General features: G+C 49.6%; 1 protein-coding gene across 3 annotated transcripts in view; it reads right to left on the bottom strand.

The window, feature by feature from the left end:
* The window catches only part of KATNIP (katanin interacting protein), a 188,084-nt gene that overhangs the window by 74,421 nt on the left and 96,726 nt on the right, over positions 1–16,937 (bottom strand). For all 3 annotated transcript variants that reach the window (XM_027609862.2, XM_027609860.2, XM_027609861.2), the window contains 3 exons: positions 16,384–16,515; positions 951–1,123; positions 95–160 (listed from right to left, as the gene is read on the bottom strand). In XM_027609862.2, the coding sequence (XP_027465663.2) occupies positions 95–160; positions 951–1,123; positions 16,384–16,515 (371 nt within the window). The remainder of the gene's footprint in view (positions 1–94; positions 161–950; positions 1,124–16,383; positions 16,516–16,937) is intronic.

Here is a 16,937-nt window from a genome sequence, read left to right as displayed (position 1 = left end):
AGGGATCACAGGGGGGAAGCCCTCTGGAGGCTCCTAGGTGCCGTTGGGGATAGTGGATACAGGGCTTTGTTGTTCTGCTCAAGCCTTCACCAACCTCAGGGCTCCCTTCCTTCCGCTTCAGTAGACTGGTCCACAATTTTGCTGCTGGTCCCTCCACGTCCTAGAATGATGAAATCACATGATCTGAGGTCAGAATAAAACCATCCACTATATACTCTGCACGGGCAGATGAGGGCACAGAGGCGCAGGCCCCATCATGAGATCCCATAGACACAAACGTCAGGGGCAAAGGACTGAGCTCCAAGAAGACAGACAACAGGTACCACTCGATGAATGCCCCAAAGGGCAGCCTGTGCTAGAGGCCGGGGAGCGGGTGGTGGTGTGGGATGTGTACCCTGAGGCATATCCACCCTCCAGCTCCCGAAGGGTCTCTTCTCCACCCTGCCACGTATCCTCCTGCTTCTTGAGCAAAGCTGAAGACGGTGGACACAAACTCAAACACCTGCCAGGCCAGTGAAGTTTCCGGAACAGGTGCAGTGGGGCAGGGACAGGACAACAGGGACCGCTAAGGGCTGCGGAGGCCCGAGGGACTCGTGCTCTGGGGGATGAGGTCTTTCCAGAGCAGCCAGGGCTGTGGTCTACTCCATTCTTTCTCTGAACCACCAGTTTGCAGCCCCTGGTCTAAGGTATCCAGGGCCTGCAGGGAGATCAGCAAGGGTTGGAGGCAAACTGGCATCCACCTTAGGCTTTCAGAAGTAAACAAAGAAGAAGGGGAAGGAAACGGGGAACTTTGGCAGGTCAGGGAGCAATTGTGCATCAAGCACTGGACGTGCAGCTATTGAGTTCAGGGATGCCTACATAACATCTCTCTTTGCAAGTGCTGCTCAGACAAACCACCGGGTCCCAGAGGAGCCTCCTCTCTTGTCCCTCCCCTCTGCCCCTGAACGCACCTGCAGTGGGCTGGTGGGGGGCTCAGCCTTTCTGCTGAGGAGCACCCTCTGCAGGGCTTCGTTCTCCACCTGGATGGCCCTGAGCACGGCTGAGGCATCTTCCTCTCGGTCCTCAGCCTCGTGCACGGGTTTTCGGGTGGCTGAGAGGGGTCTCTCTCGGCGGCTTCCGGGTCCTGCGGGCGGGAAACAAGGGGTGTGCCTTTAGATTGCGTTCTTGGATTGCAGTTCAAAATCTATTGGCCCCGAATTGAGGAACATTCTATAAAACAACTGGCCTGTACTCTCCAAAAATGTCAAGGTCATGCAAAACAAAGAAAAAAAAAAAAAAAAAAGCCTGGAGAGGGATTCCAAATTAAAGGACACTAGGCAGACATGGCAACAGAATGCAGCGTCGGTCCTGGCACTGGATCCTGGGCGGGGGGACACTGGAGTGCAGGACGTTACTGCGGCAAGTGCAGAAACCCCAATATAGTGTGTGGTGTAGATAATAGTATTGTAGTAATGCGAACGCTCCTGAATTTCCTAAGTGTGCTGTGCTAATGGAAAATGAATGCCCCACTCTTAGGAGATACACACTGCAGTGTTCAGGGGTAAAGGTAAAGTTGATGTCTGCAACTTAATTTCAAATGAGTAAAACACACACACACACACAGAGTACAAATATAAATCAGTGGGAACAAGGGGCGCCTGGCTGTCTCAGTCGGTTGAGCATGTGATTCTTGATCTTGGCGTCATGAGTTCAAGCTCCACATTGGGCCTGAAGCTTACTTTAAAAAAAAAAAAAATCAATCAGTCACTCAATCAACTGGGACAAAATGTTAACAGCCAGTAAGTGGGGCTGGAGGGTATATGGAGGATCATTTGTACTATTCTTGCAACTTTAAATTTGAAATCGTATCTGAATAAAAAGTTGTAAACAATTAACACTCTAACAAAGTACCTAAGCGGAATAATATATGCTATCATGGAGACAGATGGGTGCTTGGGAATATTTTACTTTATTTTGTTTTGTTTTTCCACAGGTAAGAAGAATTGCAAAGACTTTACACCTCAGTTTAAGAAAAAAGCATTGCAATGCTGCGGTCGATTCCAGAAGTTCCAAGGAAAGGACAATTGGTTTTATAACAGAACCCAATAAGACTGGCTGAATAAAATAAATTACGGTACGCTCACCCAACAGAGGGCTATGCAGCAGAAAAAGAAAAGCATACTAAACTATCTGCAGATAAAACGAAGTGATGCCTTGAATTTGCTTCCTAATCATCTGGGCAGTGGGTGGGGATGTAGATGAAACAACATTGGCCATCAATTCACGATTGCCAAGGCCAGGTGATGGACACACGGGGGTCACTGTAACACCCTCTCAATTACTTATGTGTGGATTCTTTCAATATTAGAAAAAAAAACTCCATTTTTTTTAAAGATTTATTATTTATTTTGCGAGAGAATGAGAGAGAGAGAGAGAGAGTACATGAGGGGGGGAGGGTCAGAGGGAGACGATGCGGGACTCGATCCCGGGACTCCAAGATCATGACCTGAGCCGAAGGCAGTCGCTTAACCAACTGAGCCACCCAGGCGCCCAAAAAATACTCCATTTAAAAATAGAACTGCTCGAAATGTTTCTATTGGAATGCTTAAAGAGGCTTTTACCTATTGACTTTCATCCCCTCGGCAAATATTTCTGGAGTGCCACCGTGCCAGGTTCTGTCCTCGGCACTGGGGACCCAGCAGTGACGAGAGAGATTGAGAACCCCACCCTTGTAAAGCAGGACAAGCAGCCAGGGGAATAATAAACAAAATAGAGTGTTAGATGTCAGAACATGTTCTGGAAGAACAGGCAAGAGCAGAACAGGCAAGTGTGGAGCTCCAGGGTGATGCTATGCTCCGGGCACCGGCGTGGTGAGACCCGTGGGTGGTGTGTTCACAGAAGAGCCAGGTGCTGCAGGCAGCAGGGCACACAGGCTGAGGGGGCTTGAGTATGGGGGTGGGGGGAGGGCCAGGTCACTCAGAGCCGTGGTGGTCACCACGAGGCCATTACTCTGAGTGAAATGGGGAGCCACTGTAGGCTCTAGAGCAGGGGAGGACTTGACCTGACTTAGGTGCTGAGTCGGGGACCGAATGAAGGGAGGTGGAGGTGAGAGCCAGGAGACTAGGTTTCTAGAAGTTTCTAGCTGCAGACAGGGCCTGTGGGGCGTCCTGACAACGTGGATGTGGCTGGGAGAGAGGATGGGTTGAGCTTTGAGGGCTGTGGGTGGTGCAGGTTTGGGAGCAGAGAGCAGGGGCTCAAGTTCAGACAGACTGGGTCCAAGATGTGATTTGGGCATCCCAGTGCAGCCATTGAGTTGCACGTACACACTTGAGTCTTGAGTTTGGGAGAAGGTCTGCTCCGGAGATGTGAATTCAGCAGAAGCAACTGGATTGTATCATGTAGCAGTAATGTCAAAGATCGTCATTTGAAGCTGGCCTCTAACAAACTGGGAATTCACAGGTGGCCTCTTAGGATCTATACAATAGCATCCTTTGAATACTGAGTACTTGAGTCCATCCATCCAAGTTGAGTACTGGAGATTCCTGGCAGCACTTGACCCTTCCACTATGTTGGTTAGAGTGTTGCATCTGAAGGACTGTTCTAGCAGCAACATCCTGAATGGCATTGGGAGGAGAGGAAAGGAAACACAGCAGCTCCACCAGGTTGGCTTCTGTATGGCCGGGCACTGGACTGATGGGAAACCATGGGTTTTTTTATGGGAAAACTAAACTAAAATGAGGGGATATCAGTTTCTCCCAGGCACCCAGGGAGTGGCTGTGAATCTGAATGCCCCGGGCCAGGGGCCCCAGCCCAGCTCCAGCCAACACCTGCCATATAGGGCTACATTCTTAGTATTGTCATTTTTTTTCCCCAAGAAAAGCTAGAATCTGAAATCTATGTGAAATTCCCTGAATTTTAATTTTTCATGGACATATTCTGGTTTTTTAAGAAACCTTACAAAGGCTAAGAGAGCCCGAAGGGCCAGCCTCCCCCAAGGCCACGACAAGTCCAAGCCACTCTCCCAGGAGGGTCAAGGCACCCAAAGGAACCTTGCATGCCTGCGGATGGCTGGCAAGTGGGTTATGTACTGTCTCTTGTCATTGCCCCAGTGCTGCTCCTAGGGACAGAAAGGTAAGGAGCTGCTGGAAAAGTGACCCAGGATTCTGCTCATTCCCAGTCAAGGCCATTTTATAGTCTTCCTTGTTGGCCCTTCTTATCAGGGACTTGGTCTGCTCTGCAACGGGGCAGGGGGAGGGCAGAGGGAATGAGAAGGTAAAACAAATACCCAAACACAGAGCAGAAAGGAGGATTGGAAGCAGCTCAGCTTAACAGGCTGATGAGGGCAGGGATCCTTAGTGGTGTGGAAATGCGGGTGAGTAAAAGGGATGCAGAGGGCCATAATGGGCTCAGGTCCTGGGAGTGGCTGGGGGGACAGGGACAGGGAGGAGGAGTGAAAAGAAGCTAAAGGACCTGGTCTTGAGCTACACTGAAGCTGGAACAGAAAAATCCACACCCTCTCCCCAAGGGTGGCTGAGGCAGAAATGGGTTCCCAGCAAGGCAAAGGTACTAATGACACAGGCTCTCAACCTTCACTAGGCTGTGGAATGGCACGCCCCCCTGCCTCACAGACCTCACAGTCATGGGGCAGAGATAGACGCGGATCAGGCAGGTGCACACTGGATCTACCGGCAGGTGGAGACAAGCGCTACAAGAAACAAAGCAGGGTAAAGGCCAGAGATGACCCAGGGAAAGGGACACTCTTTGAGACACTTGGTTAGGGAAGGTGACATCTGAGTGGAGACCTGAAGGCAGTGAGCCCTGTGTATACCCACATGGGGAGGCTGTTCCAGGCCAAGGGAACAGCAGATGCCAAGGCCCTGAGGTGGGTGGGGCTTGGCAGATGAAGAATGGCAAGGCAGGCTGGAGTGGGCAGGAGGGTGGAGAGGTCTCGGGCTCCATTCTCGTGTGGTCTCAAGGCCACGTCAGCCCAACAGGCCTCATGCTACTACCCTGGCACCTGGCATGATGATTTCTGTCCAAGGGATGTACGGAAAATGATTTTCACCCCAAACCTTGTCAATCTTGGGTTTTGTGAATTTCACTAACGCATACTGTTTCCTCCACCATCTGCAGGAAAGCAGAGCTGAAAAATTCAAGGCCCCTTCTGATCCTATAGGTGATTCTATAAATATGGGACTGAGGTCATGTGTTAAGCTAAACACATGTGCTCATGCTCCGATGTGGGAAGGGGCGCAAACCCCGTGTTGATGGAAGGCTCAGGCAGCGCCAGGACCAGCAGAACCCGCAATTCATGAGCTCCTTCTCCATTTCCCACATGGAGCATGTATAGAGTCACTCTAAAAAGAGCTGGGTGGCGACCCCTGCCTTTTTTACCATCTTTCTGTGGGCAAATGACCTGCTCTCTGGTGCCTCGGTGGTCTGGGGCTGGGGTGCAACAGGGCACCTGAGACAACCATCTGTCCTTGGTCGCTGCAACTCTAGGGTCACCTCTTCTTTGAAAAGGATACTGAGTAAGGTTTTTTCTTTCAGTGGGGTCCAGTTCTGTCTGCAGAAACTTCTGCCTGAAGCATCTTTCCCTTGGGAGGGAATGCCCCCCCCGGCAGCGTGATCATTGTGAGTTGCCTGTGCCCTTTGAGTCATATTATGCTAAGAAGATGCTTTTAAAAATTAAATCACCCTTTCTCTGACTGAAGGTCAACCCCACAGCTCCACTACCAGAGCCTTCCCCACCCGCAGCTTCCCAGAAACGTCGGCACACAGTACCTGCATCCTCCTGAACCACATTTCTGCTGACCAGCTTGTGTTTATTGTGCATTTCCTCACAACACATGAGGCAGCCACCTTTTAACTCGTTTTGATGCTCTCATTGCTCACTTGGGCGAGCCCGTTTTGCACCAGCTTGACCACCACATGAGGGTGGATTTATTTTTGTCATACACTTAGAGAATGGCAGATTTATTCGCACAATAAATTTGTGCCACCAGCAAGAACCAAACTGCACATTTTAATTTATCCCACACTGCTCTTTTCTGGTAGAAAACCATCCCTCTTCTGTTAACTTCACTTGCTCTTTGCCTTGCCAAAACTTGCCTTGGCTCTCTCTCCCAGAGAAACAAAGAGCATATCAACATGGGAGATTTGCCGTGGATATGACACACGTCACAGGAGAAGACAGGAGAGGAAGGTGTGGGGCTGCCGGTCGGCTCACCGGCTAGGTGACTTGTTCCCACCTGCTAGCTGGGACTTGAAAAAACTCACATTCAGAGTCTCAGCAAAATTACCCCTTACCACACGTGTACGGCCTCTGAGGTCACCTGGGAATCCACTGAAAGGGCAGATATTACATCTGAGAACAACATGGGTTTATGGGTTTATGGTGAAGATCATAAGCCAGCGGCCCACAGGCCAAATCCAGCTGCAGATGTGTGTTGTGTGACTTTAACATTTTTTTCAAATTGCAAATAGCTACCAAGCTCTTTTTTTTTTTTTTTAAAGGAAATCCACCTGAAAATTGGAATTCCTGGCGTCTCCTGAAAAATCATACAATCTGGTAACCCCTGACTGGCATTCCCATGTGGCAATCATAGGCTGGAGCTGGGTAGCGGTGCCCCTGTCAGATGGGTTATAAGCCCTCCGGGTTCCACAGCGCACCCCCACTTGCTGTGGTCGGGTGCCCATCAGTCTGGAAACTGTGCACTAATCTGTGCAGCAAAAGGCCCAGGGAAACAGCCGCCTTAGCCCTGTTTTGTCCTGAGACGCCCACACTCACCTCTAACATCCAACCGGCAGGTGGGCAGGCAGGGGGCTGCGCCCGGGACAATGGTCTACCCGAGTACTCCAGACATCCATGCATTTCACCACAGTGCAGCCTCATCAGGCCACACGCTCCCCATGGTGTAAGAGACCATGACAAGTGTCCACTCATTCCTCCCCTCCCACCTTGAGGTTTGCTGCTTCTGCACTGTGATGCAAGGGGTGGAGTCTGTTTCTCTAGCTGGGTGTGGCCTGGTGCCTTTCTCTGGCCAAAAGGTCATCGGACGAGCATGACCAAGCAGAGTCTTTTAAAAAGCACTTACACATTGGGGTGTGTCCTCTCTTGCTACCCCGAGACCACCACGTGCTGGCTAGTGAGACCATGTGGAACAGAGATGGTCATCCCAGCCGAGATCCCAGGGCCAAGTGGCCTGCCAGTCATGTGAGTGACTGGCCGTCTGAGACCACCCAGGCCAGCTCACAGTGGAGCCACCCAGCCCACCTGCGGACTCCTGAGTGCAAGTAAAAGGGTTGCTGTTTCAAGCCACTGCATTTTGGGGCAGCTTGTTAAGCAGCTGTAAATAGCTGATACACACGGCTCAACGAGGCCTGTGTTTTCTCATCTCGAGAGCTTCTCTGGGTCTCTCGGTAGGCAGGTGCTGTCTATAACTCTAATACTCATCCTTTTGCTGCTGGCTCTTCAGCCCGGGAATGCATATGATTTTCAAGGAAGGCCATCAGGGCTTCCCACGGCACCCTGACTAAATGGCTCCACTCCTCCCTCTTGCATAGGACGGTCCTTTGGTCCATACCCTGTCTCTGGAGAATCTGTAGCAACGTGTCCAGCCTGCTTAATTTATGAGATGAATAACAGTTGCTTCTGACTTCCCCATAGCAGCGTCCACCTGCACAGCACCCATGTTTTCCTTCGGGGCACTGGCCCTTCCCCACTCTTCTCAGGCTAGAGTTTGGACAGATCTGACCCCACTCCCGGCCCAGCCTGGGGCAAGGAGAGAACTGCCTCTCCCTGACCATGGAGATTAGAGATCCGTTCAGGCGAGAGCTGGTTCTTGGGCTCTGCTGGAATTATTAGGAAAGGAGCAGTCCCTTTCCCTAGGGTTGCTAAGCCAGTAAGAGAGCCTAGAGCCCGTGGGGGCCATCTGTGAGCCATGCCTGGGGCTAGAGATGTGGTTCTCAACGTGTGGTCCCTGGACCGGAAACATCGGCATCATCGGAACTTGTTAGGAGATTAAAATACTTAGGCTCCATTCTAGATGCACTGAATTAGGAACTGGGGCTGTAGCCAAAAATCTGTGTTTTCATTTGCTTTGCAAACAATTCTGATGCACATTCAAGTTTGAGACCTGTTGGACTAGAGAAGACTAGAGCTAAGTGATGAAGAAACTGGTGATATCATCTGGGCACCTAGATCCCACCATGCCTGAGACCAAATCTATAGTCCTGGACTTCTCGGGTCTGGGAGCAATATGTTTTCCTTTGTTGCTTCAGCCAGTTTGGATTTCTGTCACTTGCTATTAATAATGAACACTGACTAACTATGTTATAAGACTCTGGACTTGGGCAGAATGGACTTTCTGCAGCTGGTACCTGACAGAAATGCTAAGTGCAGGCTGTCAGGGTCCTCTAATTCAATCATGCTGAGGGGTGTTACTTTATTTCTATGGTTGGCAGCTTGTCTGAGAAAAGTGGTGCAGATATATCACTTCCCTAGAGCACTCTGACAACTTGGACAGTAAACTTTCTGCATTAAAGACTGATGTTCTTTCACCCTCAAGAAGACAATAGGTCTCCGGAAGTCTTGTGGAAAACTCATGGGTAGAGACTAGAGCAATTCAGGACATACGACCCCTTCATTAGAACCAGGACAGTTACAGTGACAGAGAGGAATTACTCTCTCATGCATCATATGCACTTTTAATTGACACAAATTCAATTTTATGACCTTGGCCAACGAAAGAAGAGCAAGGGAAGAAGTAACTCTTTAAAGAGTGCAGGCAATAGGTTGTACTTCTAGTAATGTTAATACAGACCAACTCTTCTTTGGAGCACAACTAGAAAACCTGGACCAAAAACTATACAAATCCATTTGAAAAAAGAAATTTGTTTGAAGACATGGAAAGTGAACAGGGCTGTGAAGGATTTACAGGGTCAAAAGCAGGCAGGAGAAGGAAACCCAGAAAGGTGAACCCAGCACCTGGAAAATGTTTTCTCTCAAGGAGCTGTTGACTCTGATCTGAGCTGCTGCAAAGCTGGGAGGCTGAGCAAAGCTGGTGACAGACTTGGGGCCACAGCCTGAGAGTCAGGGTGACCTGGAAAGCACCAGGAGTGAAGAGCACAAAAAGGTTAACAATATGGGCGGTCTGAATTACTACTGTGCAAAATTAAAAATAATAGCAATCATAATAATGACAATGCTGTCCTCTAGATCTAGGGAGAATTAAAAAGTATGACAATAATACCATTTAAGTCAGGAGGGGAGTAAATGGAGTTATGGATTTGTAAGGTCCTTCCACTGAATGGGAAGTGGTAAACTTGCTAATTTAAAGTAGACTCAAATAAGTCAAGAATGAGTGTTGCAATCTCGGGTAATGACTGAAAGAATAATAAAAGGATGTATAGTTAACAAGCTAATAGAGAGGGAAAAGAGGAACAATGAACGTAATCAGTTCAAAAGAGAGCAAGAAAGGAGAGAAAGAGGAACATAAAACAGGCAGAACCAATAAAAAGCAAACAACACAATAGTAGATTTAAACTCAAGTATATCAGCAATTACATTAAATGTAAATGGACTAAATGTGCCCATTAAAACACGTAGACTGTTAGAGGATAAAAATAAAATCCAATTACACGCTGCTTGCGAGAGACAAACCTCAACGTAAGGAAGGAGAAAGTTTGAAAGCAAAAGGACAAAAGAAGACACACCATGTAAACATTGACCAGAAAAAAAAGCTGGTGGGCTTTAGGGCAAAGAGAGCATCACTAGACTGAACAGGAGACAAGGTAGTGATAAAAGGTTCCATTCACCAGGAAGATATAAAGAGGCTCATTTGTGCATGCCGCCCAAAAGACAGCCCCCTACAAATATAAAGCATGTAAGCAGCCCAGATTTTGCCTGGAAAGGGTGAGCTGATTTGATTCCACTGTCTTCTCGGGAAGTGTCAGGTTCCTCATGCCTCTGGGGGTGTGAACATCCAGTGCCCTTAGCATAATGCCAGTGTCTAAAAACACACATTTTCATTGCAGCCCAGACCCAAAACGAAGCCACCTGCTTCATCTGGTGCTTGGCCAAGAAGCTGGGATTGTTCCTGCCCTGGAGGAGAGACGATGCCCTGGGGCTTACTAAAGACGATAGGTCTGTATGGGGTGGTCCATGCAGAGCCATATCTACACATATATGCTGCCCTTCATCATCAGTTTGAGGGATTTCCAAGGGCTTCTTTGGCCACTGCCTGCACTTTTTCTGACCTTTGGAACCTAATCCCTGTGTGAAAAGTGGCTCCACCATAGTCCCAGTAGGAGGGTGGTGACAATGCCATGGTTTTCAACTTTCTTCAAATTTAGCTTATGTAGGGGCCAAGATTATTTGAGAGCAATACAAACTGTTCAAAATGAAGATTCCAGGACCTCAGATGGTGTCCTCTTGAGGGGAGCCAATGGGACAAATTTCTCTAAGAACCAAGAACCAGGGATAGCTGGCAATCTGATTTTTATCAGAGGGACCCAGTGACATGCATTTATTTTTATATGAATGCATGCTCCCTTGCCACGGGGGCCAGGAAGCTCAGAGTCACTACTGAACCCCCCATGTACCCGTTTGTTCACCCCCTGGCTTCCTCCTATTTTTTTCTCCTCTCATCTTCTCTTCACTCTCATTTCCTCATGTATTTGTCAGTCTCGTACCACATGCTGCATGTAATTTGTTAGAACATGCCAGAACTTTCTGGAGAATGGCTGATTATAAATTAAGCTCAACTTTGCAAAATGTCTGCGAAGGTATGTGTTATGGATTGAATTGTGACCCACAAAAGAAGCTGAAGTCCTAACCCCTAGGCTCTGTCAGTGTACACATATTTAGAAATAGGGTATTTGCAGATGATAGGGTTAAAATGAGGTCATTAGGGTGGGCCTTCATCTAATATGACATCTAATAGGGTGTCCTTATACAAAGGAGAAATATGGACACACAGACAGATGTGCAGATAGGAGAGCGCCATGTGAAGGTTGGGGTCAGTTGCCACAAGTCAAGGAACTACCAGAAGCTGGGAGAGAAGCCTGGTACAAATACTTCTCTAGAGCCTTCAGAAGGAACATGAAACCTTGGTCTTGGACTTCTAGCTTCCAGAACTGTGAGGCAATAAATTTCTGTTGTTTGACCCAATCAGATTGTGGTACTTTGTTATAGCAGCCTTAGGAAACTAATACAGTATTCAAAACAATTTTAGTTGATACATGGCTTAACTTTTAAAATATTAACAGTTATATATTTACACCAATGAGCATCAGAAAAAATACTGCAAGTGACTCAACTCTGATTTTTAGGCATGTTTTTGGTTAGGACCGGGCTGATGTGCATATGTAGTAAGCAAATAGCATTTTAGTTGGCACATGAGGGATGACGCATGCAGTGGGGTGGTTAAGAAAACAGACTCTGTAGTCAGGTTTTCAAACATTGCTTTCACCACTCACTGGCTTTGTGACTTTGGAGAGATTCCTCAACCTCTCTGTGCCTTGGTTTCCTCGGTATAATGGTTGTTGCTAATAGCAGTGTCTAGTGCATGGAGTGGTTTAGATGATTAAATGCAAGATTACATGTGTGGTATAAAACAGCTTTTTTGGCTCAGTGCGGGCTCTTCATTTTATTACCCAGACATGGAAACTGGTGATCGTGGCATGCACATGAAGGAGGGAAGTCCCAGTGAGCCCAGTGGGATGGCTGGGAAGGTTGCTTGATCACCACAGTCCTGCTCCCACGCTACCAGGGGCTCTGGAAGGCTTCCTGCACAGTGGCACGCTACTCTGGGTTTCATTTCTTTCAATAACTCATTTTGGAGGAACTTTCTGGAAACCCTTTTTAATTTTTTCATGAAGAGTGAACACCAGCTGTATATACCGAGCAGTGGTTAGTGGAGCTGGTTTGGGTGTTGAAGAAACACCACCACCCGGGATTGCCACTGCACTCTCCACTTGCTGTTGGGGCTCTGAGAGTTGACCCGACCTTCATCTTGTCCTCTGGCCCCTTCTCTCTCTCTCTCCTTCTGGCTTCTTCCAACCAAAGTGGACGGATCCAAAATTCACCAGGTTTTTCTGACATCTTATAACTTACTCTTTACCCCATAGACTATATCTCGAATTACCTATTTACATACATGACATCTCGAACCCTATCAGCTGCTGTGACCTTGACATGCCCTTGTCAACATACCACTTCCACAGCGATTCCCTTCCTACGTCTACCTTCCTTGGGCTCCATGCGGGTGACTTTCCAGGCTCTCGCTTTTGCCAACAAGTTCCAAGAACCAGTTTGGTCCTAGCTCTATCTACCAGATTTTGGCTTTTCATGTTGGTGGGATGCAGACAACTCCACCAACCGCAGGCTCTGTCTGTCTGGTTGCATGTCCAGGTCACTCCCCGCTGCAGCAGGACACAGATCAGATCCCACTCTCCCTGCAGTGGGCTGAGCACTGAACATGACCTGTCCAGACACAGACCCCAGCTCCAGGCACCTGGCCTGCTTGGGTCTCCTTCACTAGTGGCACAGATTCAGGGCCTGCCCCAGACAAGTAACAAGCCAGCGATCCCCTGTCACTGCTGGGTCTCTTTGGCTCTCCTGCCCTATCATGGTGAGCTCCCCACTGCCCAGCTTCTTGCCCCTGGCTGTTCAGGATAAGTCACAACTAGTCTCATCACCAAGCCTGATTGCTATCAGGAATCCAGCCACTGGTAAAACTCAGAGACCGAGTCACCACCTTCTGCATCCTGCAGCGGGCTCTTCCCTGGTCACCCCACATCCACCATGGCTCCCAACAGGCCACATTTCCACGTGGCAGCCAGAGGGACCTTGATCCAATGTAAAGCAGGTCATGGCAACCTCTGCTCACCTCTGTGACCCCACCTCAGCTGCCCTCCCCTCAGTGGCTATGCGCTGGCCTCCAGCCTTCTTTCTGATTCTTGAGCCAACTGAGCAGCTCTTTCCTACCTCAGGGCCTTTGCACAGGCCTTTCCCTCTGCAAAGGGGACCTTTGACTTCACCGCGTCTGAGCTCACGTCGCCCCTCCTCAGGGAGGCCTCCTCTAAGCACACTGCCCAGCCAGTACCCCGTTGCTGTCTTGGGGGTAGCTGTCACCACCCCATCTTCGTATTTGTTATCTATCCCTGCCCACTGAAATATAAACACCAAGAGACGAGGAACAGTGTGTTGCTCACTGGATCACCAGGGCCTGGACCAGGGCCGGCACATGGTGGGTGCTCCATGATAATTCTTATACATAGCCTTTGAGGTAGGTCCAGGGATTGTCCCCATGTCACAGATGAGAAGCTGAGGCCCAGAGCAGGTGAGGTCAAAGGAGACAGCAAATGACCTGTTGCCTTGCCTGGAACAGCATCCAGGACTGGACTGGGCTGGACTGGGGCATTCCCTGACTGCAGCCCCAGGCCAGGACCCTGTGGACCAGCCTCCCCGGCTGGTCCTGCCTGTGGGCCAGGCCACATCCTCAGGATGCTCACTGCCGGCCCCAACGGCTCCCCCAATCCCCCCACCCCACCCCACCTCACCCCATACTGGACTGAAAACCCACGCCGTAACACCGCCCGCGTCACCACCAGGCTTGTCAGGGCCAGCACCCCCGCCCCAGTGCCTCCAAAGCCGCCTCTGTGACCAGCCAGCCCCGGGGGGAAGCAGCCAGGCCTGGTGCCCCAGAGTGTGGGCCTTGGAGCCTGGGTGTGAATCCTGGCTTCGCCGTCCTGCCTGTTAACTCTTGGCGAGTAACTTCCATGTCCTCAACCCTGGTTTCCTCATCTGTGAAATGGGAGAAGGGGACAGCAGTATCCACAGGGATCTCCTGGAGTTTGCTACCTGGCGCCCGCTGTCTCTGATAACAGCACCCGTGTCTCCTTCCCGGAAGCACCCCTGACTTAAGCCGGAAATAACAGCAGCTCTGAGGCTTTGCTGGAATTGGTGGAGACGGTGCCAGCTGACCCAGCTGAGCACCGGCTCTGAGCCAGGTGATCCTCTCTCCAGCCCTTTTATCCTGATAGTACCCCTCAGATGAGGGTATCATTCTTATCCCTGCTGGGCAGATGGACAAATGAGGCCCATCATTTGTTAAGTAACTTGCCTGAGCTCATAGAGCTAGTAGGTGCACGGGCAGGACTTACAGCAGGTGGTCAGGCTTGCTTTCTCCCGGGCGGCTGGGCTGGGGGCTGCAAGCCCAGGGCCACGGGTGCCTGTTCCACCACCCCCAAGAACCCGCTTAAGAACAAAGGGTACAAAGACTGCCGGAGTGGGAGATGGGCAGAGGAAGACTGCTGATGTTAATCACTGGATCCAGCTGTGCCTAAGATCCCACCACCTAAACTTTTTAGTTACGTGGGTTAATTCAGACTCTTTCCCTTAAAGACACTTTTTAAAAATCACTTGCTACCTAGGGGCACCTGGGTGGCTCAGTTGGTTAAGCATCTGCTTTTGGCTCAGGTCATGATCCTGGGATTGAGCCCAGCATCGGGTTCCCTGCTCAGCGGGGAGCCTGCTTCTCCTGCCCCTTCCGTCCCTCCCCCTCCACTTGTGCTCTCGAACACTCTGCGCGCTTTCTCTCTCAAATAAATAACCTTAAAAAATAAAATAAAATCACTTGCTACCTAAAATTCACGTGTCCTTTCCTTTAGTTGGAGTTTGGGTTGTGGTAAGAATTAATCAGATAATGCCTGGGTGCTGCCCTGCCCACAGCCCGTCAGCCAAACCTCTGCCTGCAGCTCTGGCTCTGGGCTCCACTGGCACCTGGCAGGAGTATGGAAGAGCCTAGCTCCCTTGCCCCAGGATGGGGAGCAGAGGACACACACTTGTGCTCAGCACCGGCCCCCAGAACTCCCCAGCCAGGAGGCGCTCCGCTTGCCCATGAACTTGCTTGGTGATAAAGCTCTTTGCTGCCGCTAACCAGGGACCACCTCCCAAATAAAGGACTCGTTCTCAAATCCTTACCTCGGAGTCCAAGGCTGGGGGATTCCAGAGATAATGTTTACACAGCTGGAGCTAGTGCTCGGTAAATGATGGCTGATCCTGCTACTTCTCCTTCCATCTGCCTTTGAGCCCAGGCCTCAGTCCCTCCAGCTCCCAGGAGACACGGGTGGAATACCAGCCACAGAGGTCAGGGCCCCTGGCTCAGACGGACTGCTTGTCTAACAAGGCTGGCTGGCTGGGGCTGGATTTTTGCCCAGGACATCCCAGGCTTCCAAATTCTTGGGATAGCAGGATGCCTTGAACTCTCTGAGGTGCTTTGTTTTGGGGGGGCAAAACCCAGAAGCAAGTGGCTTCCCCAGGCACACTCTGCCCCTGGATCTGACCCAGGGCCTGAGGCTGCAAGGATTCACTGAGAGCCTCCAGTGCATGCAGTCTGCTGATCAGGACACAGCATGGAGTCTCTCCACCAGGGTCTGGGGCCTACATCGGCCACTTTCCAGCCGTGTGAGTCACCTGCTCTGGACCGCAGCTCCTCATCTGTGAAATGGGGACAATCCCTGGACCTACCTCAAAGGCTATGTATAAGGATTATCATTTACTTACAAGTGAGAGGACTAAAAGCTGACAGCGGTGGCCGGCTCATGGTAAGTAATCAACGTAAGGTCTTGTTTCATTAGAAGAGCAGCAGACCGACTTCACCATCAACTCTTGTACTTATAGAATGTAGTACCATTTGCATGCATCATTATCCATATAAAGTAAACAAATTAATTTAAGAGTAGAAACAAAATTAATAAAAATTAAAACCAAAACTAAAATAGGTGTTCAATTATAACCACATCTTGTTTGCGGAACGAGAAAGGCACCGTGATGATTAATGTCATGTGTCCATTTGACTGGGCCACAGGGAGCCCAGATATTTGGTTAAACACTATTCTGGGTGTTTCCAAAAGGGGTGTTTGGATGAGATTAACATTTTCATTGGTGAAGAAAGCAGATTACCATCTGGAATGTGGGTGGGCCTCATCTAATCAGTCGAAGGCCTGACTAGAACAAAAAAACTGACCCTCTTTCAAGAAGAGAATTCTCCAGAAGACTACCTCTGGACTTCCTCTGCAACACTGGCCCTTCCAGTGTATATGGCCTTCGTACTGGAACACTGGCTCTTTCTGGGTCTCCAACCTGCTGATCCATCCTGTAGATTGGAATTACACACACACACACACACACACACACACACACACACACACACACACACACACACACTCTCTATTGGTTCTGTTTCTCTAAGACCTTGACTAACAATACATTTGTGAAAGGTGAGCTTAGGCCTTGACGAAGAGGGTAACGAGAAAGGACTCCTCCATCACGGCACCCCACTGAGAGGGACCCAGGACCAGCCCCCAGCCTTACTCAGGGGCCGCCAGAACTCTTACTTGAGCACGCCTTCTCCTGGTCTGGGAACACAGCAGAGGACTGGGGGTTCAAGTTCAGTTCAGGTCTGCTGGGAATGAAAACCTCAGCGTTGTCCTTCCGCTTAGCAGACAAATTCCTTTCCTTTTTATTACCTGTAGGAAAACAAGGGCTTAGATGTCAGACATGGAACGCCAGCAAAGTTGGGGCATGCTGCTTAGGTAGCTGTTGGTTCGTTCACTTATTCATTCAACAAATATTTGTTCAACCCCTACTCGTGCCAGGCACCATGCTAGTTTGGGATCAGAGATGTGAATAACGCAGCACATTTTGGCAAACAAATGAAATATTCTATGATACATACAGGTTTTCAGATATTAACATTTCTGAGCAGGGTGGAGTCTTTCGTCGATGAGGTTCTGGGTTTAATTGGCAGCGTGGTACATAAAATAATGGTGTCACCAAGGACATCCTGGGGTGGAGAGAGTAGGGTAAAGCACACTTGCTGCCCCTGAGGCATTCACAGCCTAGCCGAGGAAAAGATGGTAGAAGGGCTAAGAGGGGAGGGCTGGGACAG

This window comes from Zalophus californianus, chromosome 10 (genome assembly GCF_009762305.2).
Source record: "Zalophus californianus isolate mZalCal1 chromosome 10, mZalCal1.pri.v2, whole genome shotgun sequence".
Taxonomy (NCBI): Eukaryota; Metazoa; Chordata; class Mammalia; order Carnivora; family Otariidae; genus Zalophus; species Zalophus californianus.
The sequence above is the reverse complement of the archived record's forward strand: the minus strand, read 5'-3'. Positions and strand labels throughout refer to the sequence as shown.